This window comes from Gallinula chloropus (assembly GCF_964237585.1).
Source record: "Gallinula chloropus genome assembly, chromosome: 27".
NCBI lineage: Eukaryota > Metazoa > Chordata > Aves > Gruiformes > Rallidae > Gallinula > Gallinula chloropus.
Window position 1 is genome coordinate 2608969 of NC_140112.1, and position 13425 is coordinate 2622393.

At 48.6% G+C, this 13425-nt stretch overlaps 1 protein-coding gene across 2 annotated transcripts; it reads left to right on the forward strand.

Moving 5' to 3' along the window:
• Positions 1–223: 223 nt before the first annotated feature.
• Positions 224–12751, forward strand: RBBP5 (RB binding protein 5, histone lysine methyltransferase complex subunit; the record flags this gene model as incomplete). 2 transcript variants are annotated; one of them, XM_084275996.1, is made up of 14 exons in its annotated part: positions 224–242; positions 492–517; positions 640–812; positions 2298–2438; positions 2893–3055; positions 3501–3610; positions 3791–3910; positions 4445–4598; positions 4706–4777; positions 5328–5445; positions 6774–6843; positions 6959–7188; positions 7465–7659; positions 10933–12751. In XM_084275996.1, 14 exons carry the CDS (start codon positions 224–226, stop codon positions 10959–10961), a joined length of 1620 nt encoding a protein of 539 aa, XP_084132122.1. In that variant the 3' UTR covers positions 10962–12751. The 2 variants fall into 2 exon arrangements, with proteins under 2 accessions (XP_084132122.1, XP_084132123.1); XM_084275997.1 differs by having other exon boundaries at positions 7465–7542.
• Between the last annotated feature and the right edge of the window lie 674 nt (positions 12752–13425).

Consider the following 13425-nt stretch of genomic DNA (forward strand, 5'->3'; position numbering starts at 1 on the left):
ACGACGCCGAGCCCCTCCGCCCCGCCGGGAGGGAGAGGCGCCGGGCTCGGCAGCCGCGGGCAGGGCCGGGCGGGACCGAGCTGAGCTACGAGGTGCTGCTGGTCCGCGGGACCGGAGGAGGAGGGGAGGTTAGATTCGTCAGGCGAACGCTGGGCCGCCGCAGTATAGGCCCTCGGCGGGGTCCTTCGGCGGCGGGGACGGAGGGAGCGGGACGGCGGCCGCGATGAACCTGGAACTGCTCGGTGGGTGCGGGGCGAGGGGCCGGGGCGAGGGGCTGAGGCGGGTCGGGACTGGCGGGTGGCTGTGGCGAGGGGCTGAGGCGGGTCGGCACCGGGCCGGGGCCGTCTGCAGAGGCGGGCAGGGTCCCTCCTCCCCCCCCCCCCCCCCCCCCCCCCCCCTTTTCTCCCCCAGCACCGGGGGGCAGCGGGGCGGGGGCCCGGGGGCCGCCGGGCTCGCCCAGCTCTCAGCGCCGTCTTTGCGTTCCCTTGCAGAGTCCTTCGGCCAGAACTACCCTGAGGTAAACGCCTTCCCCGCCCCGCGGGGCCACCCCCGTCCCACCGGCCGCTGCCAGCGGTTCGGCGGCCGGGCGGGGCGGTGGCGGCGGCCTGACCCTCCCCCTCCGGCGCCCTCTCCCCGCAGGAGGCGGATGGCACGCTGGACTGCATCAGCATGGCCCTCACCTGCACCTTCAACCGCTGGGGCACCTTGCTGGCCGTGGGATGCAACGACGGGCGTATCGTCATCTGGGACTTCCTGACCAGGGGCATCGCCAAAATCATCAGCGCCCACATTCACCCCGTCTGCTCCTTGTGGTGAGGAAGGGCCAGTGCAGTCACCGCTGGCTGACTCGGGAGGGAACCGAGCTGGGGGGCCTGGGTGTTAGCAGTGACCCTCAGTTCTCTGCTTTGCTTTGTGTGTATCCACACCCGGGGTTGCTCAGTGCCTGGGGCTCCAGTAGCTCTGAGAGCTCTTCACATCCAAAGTGCCAGCCCGGTGTGGGACGCTCAGTCTTTAAGGATAGCATCCTGGAAGAGGGTTTTAGAATCACAGACTGGTCAGGGTTGACAGAGCCCTCTGAAGATCATCCAGTCTGACCCCTTGCCAGAGCAGGATCCCCTCGAGCTTCACTCCTCCTTTGCAATGCCTCAAGCAGTGCTCACAGCTCCAAAAGTTTTAATTCTTCAGTAAGCAGAAGCTGACAGCTACTGAGGAGCTTACAATTTCCTGGCCTCTATTTTCAGCCTGTGCACACATTTTCAAGGTCTCTGATTACCCCATGCTTAAACTCCACTCCATAACAGCAGACGCCTGGTGTCACTATGCAGTTTGTGCTGCAGATTCACACAGGCTGATAAGAAGCCCAGCAGCCCCCCAGTTGTGTGGCCTTGTGAGGGGAGTGTTAGGTATCTTAGCAGCAAGGGGAATGTCATTCTTATTGGGGCACACAGATGATAGTCACAGGTGGTATGGCTCCTCGTGCTGACAGCAAGACTTTGTTTTCTGTAGATTTTCTCTATTTTCTGAGCCAGCAGTGTGTCCTGGGGGCTGAGAGAGACAATGGGATCCTGGGGGCATCAGGAGGAGTGTGGGCAGCAGGTCACAGGAGGGGATCCTCCCCCTCTGCTCTGCCCTGCTCAGGCCCCACCTGGAGTGTTGTGTCCAGTTCTGGGCTCCCTGGGATCAAACAGACAGGGATCTCCTGGAGAGAGTCCAGAGGAGGGACAGAGATGCTGAAGGGCCTGGAGCATCTCCCCTGTGAGGAAAGGCTGAGTGAGCTGGGGCTGTTCAGCCTGGAGAGAAGAAGACTAAGGGGGGACCTTATTAATGGTTATAAATACCGTAAGGATGGGCTGCAGGGGGAATGGGCAGCCCCTTTTCAGTGTCTGTGGGGACAGGACAAGGGGCAATGGCTGCAAGTTGGAGCAGAGGGAGTTCCACACCAACCTGGGGAAGAACTTTTTCCCAGTGAGGGTGAGGGAGCCCTGGGACAGGCTGCCCAGGGGGTGTGGAGTCTCCATCTCTGGAGAGATTCCAGCCCCGTCTGGACACCGCCCTGTGCAATATGAGCTGGGGAGCTGCTTTGGCAGGGGGGTTGGACCCCAGGAGCTCTGCAGGTCCCTTCCAGCCCCTGTGAGTCTGTGAAGTGTCCTGTGCCTGTTAAGTTGTTAGGTGATTTTTCATGCTAACAGATCTATAGCTGAGTCTAGCGATTTGATCTGATAATTTGAAAACGGGGGAGGGTGTTGCTTATACATTTAAGGAGTAACTTTGACTTGAACTGCCTCTTGTTACTGCAGCTGGAGTCGAGATGGCCACAAGCTGGTGAGTGCTTCGACCGATAACATTGTGTCGCAGTGGGATGTGCTCTCTGGAGACTGTGACCAGAGATTCCGATTTCCTTCACCGATCTTGAAAGTCCAGTACCACCCTCGAGACCAGTAAGTCCTGTGAAAAAAGGGTTGAATACTCTCTTTTTGGTCAAACTGATGATTATTACAATGTTTTTGCTGTAGTGTTCAAAGTGGGTTTTTTCCCTAAAGCTCATAGATGCTGCCAGTGTATCTTGTATTCATGACTGGAACCCCAGCTGGATTTGTCATGGCTCTTTTTATTATGAAAATATCAGGAAGGGAGGAAAGCAGAGAGAAGAGTAATTCTTAGAAATGCATGGAGAAATGTTTTGTTGAGTTTAGAAGTTACTGCATAAATTTGGAGAAGCTTCCAGAAAAAGGGAAGTAAACATCAGCTAGACCTCGTGTTGTGGTTCAAGTAACAGAGACAAAACCAGGTCATAAAAAGGCAGAGGTATTTTGTATTTCTTGATCTAGGATAAGATATTTTTCTTAGTTCTAAATGCAGAAGCTCCTAACTCTCCTTTTTTCTGCCCTTCAGAAACAGAGTGCTGGTTTGCCCCATGAAGTCGGCGCCGGTGATGTTGACGCTGTCAGACTCCAAGCACGTTGTCCTACCTGTGGACGATGATTCTGATCTCAATGTTGTGGCCTCTTTCGACAGGCGAGGGGAATACATCTACACAGGCAACGCCAAGGGGAAGGTGAGACTTCAGCAGCCAGCACTGGATGCAGTAGTTCCCATCTTTACCAAGATTCTTAACGTTTCTGGGTTGTGTTCCTTGGTTTACTACACAAATAAGGCTTCCTGAATGTCTCTTGGGTAACTGATAGTGCGCTGGTAGGACCTTCTGAGTGAAACATCACACTTTTATCTTTGAAGATCTCTTCTCATTTTGTCTGAGTTAGGTCTTTTCGTTGCTGTTGTCTTTGAGTGGATCTGTTGGATCCTTTTCCAGTGTAAATAAATCAATGTTTGTGTCGTAGAACTGTCGCAGAAACTGTAGTAGAAACTACAGCTGCAGAATCCCAGCTGTGCCTGTGTGGAGAGCTGAGGCTTCTCAGCGTTAGTAGCTGATGTGAAAGGTAGTGAAAAGGGAATGAGTTGGAAGGAAGATGCTGATTGCCTCCTGTCTCCTTAATCTTCAGATCTTGGTCCTAAAAACAGACACTCAGGATCTTGTTGCTTCCTTCAGAGTGACAACTGGAACCAGCAACACCACAGCTATTAAATCGATTGAATTTGCTCGGAAAGGAAGGTGAGTCGCTTCCTTTATCAGGTGGTGTCTTTAAAGGTGAATTGAAAAATACAGGCTAGATTTTAAGACCTTGCACACTCTGTCAGCTCCTCCCAGTTCCTTCGTGGAACATACTCTGATTCTTTTTATTTTCTTAGCTGTTTAATGCAATGTGTGTTCTGTGCCCCCCCCTTCCTGCAGCTGCTTTTTAATAAACACAGCTGACCGGATAATCAGGGTGTACGATGGCCGGGAGATTTTAACCTGTGGACGAGATGGGGAGCCTGAACCCATGCAGAAGCTGCAGGATTTAGTGAACAGGTAAGAGGGGGCAGAACGGCTGGTCAGCCTCCCTGGAAAAGGTGAGGTTGGTGCTGGTAGGAGTCCTGGGATGAAGGGAAGCTGAGTATCTTGTTCAGTGTAACATACAGATGTTTTTGTTTCAAAGCTGTCTGTCATGATATGATTTGAAATCGTATTTAAAGCTAAAGGAGGGGAGGTTTAAGTTAGATATTAGGGGGAAGTTCTTTCCAGAGAGAGTGGTGATGGGCTGGAACAGGCTGCCCAGAGAGGGGGTGGGTGCCCCATCCTTGGGGGTGTTCAAGGCCAGGTTGGCTGGGGCCCTGGGCAACCTTGTGTAGCTCCAGGCCTGGAGGTTGGTGGCCCTGCCTGTGGCAGGGGGGTTGGAACTCTGTGATCCTTGGGTTCCCTTCCAACCCAGACTGTTCTATGATTCTGTGATTCTATGAAATGTAAATGTTATTTGTGGGTGGGATCTCAGTCTGAAGAACAGCCCCACTCCTCAGTCCTCCACTCTCCATGTTACTTAACCTCTGATACTGACTTTGCACACAGGACCCCGTGGAAGAAGTGCTGTTTCTCCGGTGACGGTGAATATATAGTGGCAGGTTCAGCACGACAACATGCCCTGTACATTTGGGAGAAGAGTATTGGAAACCTGGTGAAAATCCTCCATGGGACCAGAGGAGAGCTGCTCTTGGATGTAGCAGTAAGAAAATTGGCTGCTGTTACTAAGTTTCTTGTTTGGAAAACCAAGCTGTCTTAATTCCATTTACCAATTAAGCTCCTCCTCTTTTCTCTTTCAAATAAATCTAGTGGCATCCTGTCCGACCCATCATCGCTTCTATTTCAAGTGGTGTGGTGTCAATATGGGCTCAGAATCAAGTGGTAAGTGTTTTGGATTGCTTTCTGAAGGGTTCCCCAGCGGTGCTCCACACTAGTAGCCTGAAACATTGCATGTTGAAATCCTTTATTAAATCCCAGCTCAACAAGGTTTTTAGGTTCACCTGCCTCACTTGGTTTGCCATCTTGTTGACCGTGAGGAGGGTACTTGTGCTTTGGTTGCCAAGCTAGTTAAGCTTTGCCTTAAGTTTTAATTATCATCCTCGATGTGGGAATGGTACAGAAACCTGTTGTGAGTGAGCCAAAACTGAAGTGGCTAAACGTTGCCATACAGCTTTGGTTTTAGGGGTAATTATGACTCTAGTTGCAATATTTAAGTACTACTACGTCATATTTTCAGTAGAAACCAACTTGTGCAGTTCCTAACTTGGTGAGTGACTGTGGACCTGGATGAGACTTGATTGGATTGGATTGATTTGATCTTCCATGTGGCCTGGGGGATTTTAATGCAGAACAAGATTGTAATTGGATGAGTCCTCACTACAGCTGCTGTTAGGTTGCATAAGGCAATAATCACTTATAATTTGTGGTTTAGGAAAACTGGAGTGCCTTTGCACCTGACTTCAAAGAACTGGATGAAAATGTAGAGTATGAAGAGAGAGAGTCGGAGTTTGACATTGAAGATGAAGATAAGAGTGAACCGGAACAGACAGGTACTGCACAGACTGTGTCTGATTTGTGACTGTGGTGAACAATACCATCTGGCTGGTCAGAGAAACACAGAAGAGAATCATAGGATGGACTGGGTTGGAAGGGACCCCAAGGATCACAGAGCTCCAACCCCCTGCCACAGGCAGGGCCACCAACCTCCAGGCCTGGAGCTACACAAGGTTGCCCAGGGCCCCAGCCAACCTGGCCTTGAACACCCCCAGGGATGGGGCACCCACCCCCTCTCTGGGCAGCCTGTTCCAGCCCCTCACCACTCTCTCTGTAAAAAACTTCCCCCTAATATCTCATCTAACCCTTCCCTCCTCCAGCTTCACTCCATCCCCTTGTCCTGCCAGTCTCTGCCCTTTAACAAGCCGATTCCCCTCCTGTTCCTCTGTTCCCTTCAGGGACTGGGAGGCTGCAGTGAGGTCCCCCCACAGCCTTCTCTTCTCCAGGCTGAACCAGCCCAGCTCCCTCAGCCTCTCTCCACAGGGGAGCTGCTCCAGCCCTCTGAGCATCCTTGTGGCTCCTCTGACCCCTCTCCACCAGTCCCACATCTTTCTTGTCCTGGGGCCCCAGCTCTGGACACAGGACTCCAGCTGGGGCCTCCCGAGGGCAGAGCAGAGAGGGACAATCCCTCTCTGGCCCCAGTGCCACACCCGACACTTGGCATTGTTGAGCCTTGTTAGGTTCACCCAGGGCTGGTGTTCACCTGTTCTGTTGGTGTAGGTGGGTGGTCAGTGACACAGCAGGGACGGATCAATATGCTTCCTGCAGTGAACACACCAGTTTCTTTAAGAAACACCTCCCCTCCCCAGGAAATGTTCAGGCAGAGGACTGGTGTGGGTGGCCAGGCATGCTGGGTGGAATTGGTGGTGCCACTTGGTGGTGCTAGGGAATCATGTCCAGTGAAACCGTGGGAAGAAAGGAGGATTATTCCCAGCCCACCACAGAGCTCTCCTCCTTTCCAGGCTTGGCAGCACCTCCCCTATTTAGGTTAATTGTTGTGTAACAGTTTTTGAGATTCAAGTGTAGCTTCATGGGAATAAAGTGCTACAATAAATTTTGTCTGATCTAGAACTAGTTTGGTGAAAACAAAATATCTAGAAGATTTAAAATCTTATATTTAGCTTTATTGTGGTGTTTTATTACAATGGGTCTGTCTTAGAAAAAGAAAATGGACTGATGGATTTAAGAGGAAACAATTCAAGTTTGTTTTCTGCTTTAATTCTCCCTTCTGCACGCTTAGGCATTTAAGCACAGTCCCATTCTTTTTAAGTGATTTAGTCTTTTCCTCACTGTCTTTAATATGTCTTTTTTCACTGTTTCTCAGGTGCTGATGCTGCAGAAGATGAAGAAGTGGATGTAACCAGTGTGGATCCCATTGCTGCCTTCTGTAGCAGGTGAAAGAAGAATTATTTAAAGTGTGAATACAGGAATGTGTTGCTGAGATTCCCCCTGTGATATGGTGTAATAACCCCCAGTTTTAAAGGCAAGCAATTTTCTTTTCCTTCACAGTGATGAAGAACTGGAGGACTCCAAGGCTCTGCTTTACTTACCCATAGCTCCTGAAGTTGAAGATCCAGAGGAAAACCCCTACGGACCTCCACCAGATGCAGTTCAGAGCTCTTTGGCTGATGAGGGAATCGGTTCTGAGAAGAAGAGGCAGTCTTCCTCTGATGGACCTCAGGCACCAAAGAAGAAGCCCAAAACCACCAACATTGAACTACAAGGAGTACCTAATGATGGTGTGTAGAAGCTGCTGCTGCTTCAGTGCCTGCTCTGCAGCTGAGGTGGTGTTTTGCTTTGCCTTAGTTTGGTCTGGACACCAGAAGTTAAGAGGTCACTCCTTCATTTTCTCCTTCCTTTGAAGCCTGTTGTTACAACAGCTAGTAATAGCCACCAGCTCTGCAAATTCACAAGCTAGGAATGAGTAAAACATCCTGAAACTATAACTTTTAATGCTGTGTGTACAAACCCCCTTAAGGGGTAATTCACTTGGGTAACACCTTCTCTCTCTGCAGAAGTCCATCCGCTGCTGGGTGTGAAGGGAGATGGTAAATCCAAGAAGAAGCAAGCAGGCAGGCCTAAAGGATCAAAAGGTAAAGACAAAGATTCTCCATTTAAACCGAAACTCTACAAAGGGGACAGAGGTGCTTTACCTCTGGAAGGAGCAGCGAAGGGTAAAGTGCAGGCGGAGCTGGGACAGCCTTTGACAGGTAAGGAACCCAGCGTGAGCGGCGTTGGCTTGCTTGGTGGCCTTGCTTTGTACAGACCTTGACTTGATACAGTCCTGAGTGGCACTTGCTCGCTGAACATCTAGCTGCTGTCAAGGACAGGCAAAATTGTGCTCTCTTTAAAGTGGATTCTTTATCTGAAGCTGAACTGATAGCTGTGGCTGTGTCACTGCGCAGAGAGAGCTCGTCGGGCTTTGAATAGAGCTTGAGAGCGATTTAAGAAGCAAACCACTTTTCTCATCACTTTAATCATTCAGATAACTTGTATCAGCTCTTACACAGCTCAGCACTGTTTGGTTTGGGTGAGTCGATTCTGAGGGAGAGCAGGGTAAATGGGGAAGGGTTCTGAAGCTGACACTGACACTTTGTACCGTCAGCGCTGGGCAGAGTGATGAAGAAAAGTTCTGGGAGCTGAACTGGGAAGTGCAGCACTGATAATGGTCTGTTTGATAAATGAACCCTGAGATAAAATTCAGGAGCTGAACCTGCTTTTCCTTGCTGTGCAGCAGCCTTAGTTGAATTCTGACTAGGACAGGGTAGGTTTTGGTGGACTGTTCTCCCTTTTTTGTGTGTGTGTGATACTTTGTTGGTTGTGTTGCAGCCACCTCTTGTTAGGGCTCAGGCTGGTCTTGGAGAGGCTGTTTCCCATCTGCCTTGTTTGCCACTTCAGCTTCTTATTTGGGAAAAGCTGTTTCAGGTGTAGTAAGGAAAACACACCTTTGGATTCAGCCAGGTGCACTGTGTTTATTTTAACTCTTTTTAGGTGGTGTGGAAGAACTCAGGGTTGATACACAAACAGTTTCAAAGCCACAATGTAATTGATGTGTCAAATCTTGCATTTCCTTGAACACAGCAGCTGCTGCTGTGGATTTTAGACTCTACAGTGATTTCTTAAAAAAATAATTTATTTAAAAATTCCTCCCTCTCCTCCCTCTCCTCCCTCTCCTCCCTCTCCTCCCTCTCCTCCCTCTCCTCCCTCTCCTCCCTCTCCTCCCTCTCCTCCCTCTCCTCCCTCTCCTCCCTCTCCTCCCTCTCCTCCCTCTCCTCCCTCTCCTCCCTCTCCTCCCTCTCCTCCCTCTCCTCCCTCTCCTCCCTCTCCTCCCTCTCCTCCCCTGTGCTACCCACCTTGCTCCTTGTCCTTCCTGCTCAGCTCCTGTCCAGTCACTTACACTGCCATTGGGAACTGCTGTTTGCAGAAAAAGGGAATGGGCTACAATTAACTTACTCTACACATGTTAAAATGTGCTGGATGTTTTCTGGGCTCCCTGTTAATTCTTTCACACTGCACCTTGCAAGATCCAGAGATTAAAGGTAGCCAAGAATATCCTTAGACCTTGTTTGTAGCCTGGGAAATACTGCTGAGCTTCTAGTGTCAGCTTCGCTGCACAGGGTGATTCTCTTTTGACTTCTCAAGTCATTAGGGGGCATCCTGTATGTTTTAAAGTGGGGCAGGAAGGATAGTGTGGATCCTCATGTGTCTCTGCTGGTGTCTGTGAGATATCCTGACCCCTCTCCTGGGCCATGCTGGGTGGGCAAGACCGGTTTGAAGCCCTAATGAGTAGAACTGTTAAGTTTCATCAGCAGGACTGTTGCTTGCTTGCTTTTATCACACTGCTAATTAACATGACCATAGGCAACAGCATAGAAATGAGAAAGGATCATGCACTGGAAACTTCATGTGACTTCCAAAGTGAATTTCACTCATTACTTGCTTTAAAACCCCCAACACTAGAAATTCTGACTTCTCCATGTTTGAGTAGCTGTACAAGCAGTCTGTGTTCAGAGAGGTGGTTTAATAAGGAAGTATTTGTGTTCAGTTTTGTCAAGGTATGTTTATGTAACTTTGTTATCAACTTTGGCTTGACCTACCTTTGTAGAGAGATCTCAGTGTACTTCATTTTTGCAGCTTGTGACCACTGTTATGTCTGTCGTGTTCTGAGAGCTGGGAAAACAATACTCTTCTTTCCTCCAGCATGTTTCAAATGAAGCAGTTCTAGATGGACTCCTTTGGGAGGACATTTGTGTGGTTTTGGCTGTACTGTTCCTGTGGAGTTGTTAGGATACAGCCTGAGTTGCTGTAAAAGTGGAGTTTTACTGGTCACTGCTGCTGAGCTTGGGGTGTGCACACACTGCCAAATGGGGATTTTCTTTTACAAAGAAATGGGTTTAAACCCAAGTTCCCTTCTTACTTTACCCAGCATGGTGGTTTTCTTTAGCTTGATTGAGCTATAGGCAAATAACATGGCTCTGAGGGGCTCCTGCCTCTTGCTGGGGCCTGTTGCTGTGTTCCCTCCTGCAGTCCTGCTGGCTGAGGAGGATCCTGTAGGTCGCAGCAGGCAGTGTTGGAAGTGTCTGTAGGAGTCTTGTTAGGAGAACAGGTTGTCTGCTGAAAGAAACTGCTACTTGGATCATTCCAAAGTCACAGTAGTCTTCTAGTCCATGAAGTTCACCCCTGTCTTCCTTTGTCCCCTTTACCTATGGTGCCTGGTTTGGGCAGGCAGTGTTTTCTTGGTGTTGCACCCCGTGCAGATACACACTAACAAATCCAAACAGCTGCCTGCTTGGGACCTTGGAGCCCACCTGCCTTTCTACCTCTCATGCACAAAGCTGTTAATTCTGCTGTTGCTTTCTGAAGTGACTAATGAGATACTAAAGCTGCCACACAATATGCATTTCTCCTGTGGAACCTGTTTGTTCTGTGTCCTTCTGCATGGCTGAGACTTGGAGCCTGGTACCAGCGTGTCTGTGTCACTCTGCTGTGCAGCCAGGAGCAAGTGGCACGTTCTTAGAACTCTCAAAACCAGGTCTCAGTATAAAGAAACTGAGAAGCTTGATCCATTTTACAGTTTCAGAATAAAATCTTAGAGCAGTCTGGTTTAACCCCAACTCAGGTAGAACTTGTGGATTTCAGATGGGGTTTTTGCTCTGAGATTTCTGGATTCATAAATCAAAACGTTTTGCAGCAGGTAAGTTTGCTCCCAGCTTTGTGCAGTGGAAACTCAGCATTCCTCCATTGCCTTCTCTGTGCCTGTGCATGTGACCTCAAGTACAAATGCAGAAATGCCAGAGATCTTAGTTTGTCATGGGCAGTATCTTCTTGATTATATCTCAATTAAATATCTGACCAGACTGGCTTTATCAAGACAAATCGTGTCCTCTTTCTCTTCCCCCCCCCCATATTTGGTGGTGTCTGGTTTCTCGTGACATCTGTTGGAGTCTGATCACTTATTTGTTGCCTGTCTTTGATCTCTTTAGCAGGTGGTGCAATCTCAGAGTTGTTATGAAGACACTCTTCTCTATCTGCCTGTATTCTTTCCTATATTGGCACCGTAACGTGGAAAATAGATGAAATGCTCAGTCAGAGGGGACTGACTAACACGGCAGACTGACTGCTCATGGATTCAGGGAGTGACTTTTCTAAGACATGAATATGGAAGAGGAAACAGCCTTCATTCCTCCTTCACTGCCTCTTCATGGAACGGTGTGAGATGCTGACTCTCAGGTCGTGCAGAGAGACTGACTGGGCTGCCTTGCTGTTGCCCGTGTAACTATTCCTGAAGCCAGCTGGTACCCGACGCTCCGCAGCTTCTCAGCCATCACCTCTCCAGTGGCTTTTGGTTTGTTCCTGGATCGAAGCATAACCCACAGTGTGTATTTTTGTTCCTGATGGCCTGTGGCTGTGTACCCTGCAAACTCCCCTTTGCTGTTACCTTTCAGTTTGGTGAGGTGTAGGTCCTCCTGTGCAGCTGCCTTACCCCCCACCCCAGCTTTTCTGTTAGCTCAGAGCGATGTTTCCTCTGCTGATGTGTGCAGTGCAACCCTGCTGCTGATTATGTGCCAGGTTTGATTTCATCTCAAGTGAATGGAGATCTGACATGAAGAATCAAGACATCCTCTGAAGTCTTCAAAAGATGAAGCTTCGTGTTGTGAATATTTTAGACATGAAGGATGGCTCTGCTTATGGGAAAAGGAACAAATGAAAGTAGCTCTAGATAAAATACTCTGTTTATATATTCTCCCATGTAGCCTGTGATAGGAAGAGCTGCGTTGGCAGTTTCTTTCTGCCCTCACAAGTGCTTTTCTTCTCTCTCATTCCTGTGAGGTGCCCTGTGAGACACGACTGGTGTAGCTGGTGGGTGCTGGCAGTTACAGAAGAGCCAGAACCAATAGTTCTTTGGCACAGAGCAGTAGTTTTCAAGGCTTTTATTCCCCACCACCCCATCCTTCTGAATCAAGAATGGAAGAAAGATGAATACTAACAGCTTATTCCCAGCCATGCTTTAACCTTTTAGTCCTTAGAGACGGTTGTAACGTTTTCCTTGTGGGAATGGGAAAGAGACACCTTGTCTATCTGGTACCTACAGCCTGACATGTCTCTGTACTAGATGGACAGCCTGTTAAAAGACAGTTTTCCTTCCTAATGCCCCTTCTTTTATGGGCTTTTGTAGTTCCTATGCAATTACTTTCAGGTTTTTCCCCAGATGTAATTATTGAGATTATCACTGCCTATCTGAATTTTCAAAGTATCCTGCAGACATTGAAAAACCAAGGAGAGGAGTCATAAAGAGATTTACTAATTTGTCTTGGAAGTATGCAGTAGTTGCTCTGAGATATTGTAAGGAAGGAAAGAGAGGAGACATTTTAAATCAGAAGGTTGTTTTAAAACTGGTGTTTTCATTTCCCCTGTTGGTCCCGCGGCTGTTTCTTTTAATGACATTCATACAGTATTTGTTCCCTTTGTTCTTCTGCTTGTAGGATGACTTGCATCTTTCCTGGAACACTGTTATGTCAAATCCACACCCATATGTGGGGTGGCTGAGCCCACAAGCTTTCAAAGACGCACAGGCAATGTTTCTCTAGATTATTTTAAAGCATATAATTTGCCCCAGGCTCCAGCCTTCATTTCTGTTCCAACTTCTCTGTACAGTGTATATGTTTTGGGGTTTATTTTCTTCCATCTTTTATTTTGTGGTATCTGTAGTTTTGTACAATATTTCTTGGATTCTGGCTTGATGGTAGCAGATAGCAGTGATGTTAGGTTTTGTGTTTGTAAATAAAGAGGTATGTTTTATTTCCTAAAGTCAGTGGGTAAGTCTTGGCTTTTCCATGCGTTGTACAATGTGAGGCACCCTACAGCACAAACACAGTGTGCCTTCATCACCCCTGTGTGCTGTTTGTAGCATGGCATTTGGTTGATGATCTCTTTTCAAGAGACAGGAGTAAATTTGTAGTTTAATAACACAACACACTGAGCCAGACCAGTGGGAAGGGAGCTGAATGCAAAGCGTGTTGGGTGGCTAGTGCACATCCAGGGAAACTGAGCTTGAAATACATCCACTAAAGCTTCAGAAGTCTTCATTTTAATAAATTAAGGAGTGTTAGGAAGAGAAATAGGGGTATTCCTTAGCAGAGCTGTTGAACAACACAGTAATCCAAATCCTTTCAACAGTCCCTAATTGGGTTGCTGGTCAGGAGGTGCTGATTACTGAGCCAGCTTGACCACAGTTCAATTACTCCAGCAAGAATAAGTAACTTTGGGGTTTTTTTTATGAAGAACTTTCTTCCTAGTGCATTATTCTTTTGGGACATGTGAGCAGGAAGTGAACTATTTGGGGTGAGTGGTTTCTGTTCTACAGACCCATCAGTTGAAAGTGGAGATGTCTGGCTCGGGTCACCCTTTGGAGTTGGTGCTGCACATGCTGCAGAGCACAGGGCTCCGTGTGATGCTGGCATGTCAGGGGGGTTGAA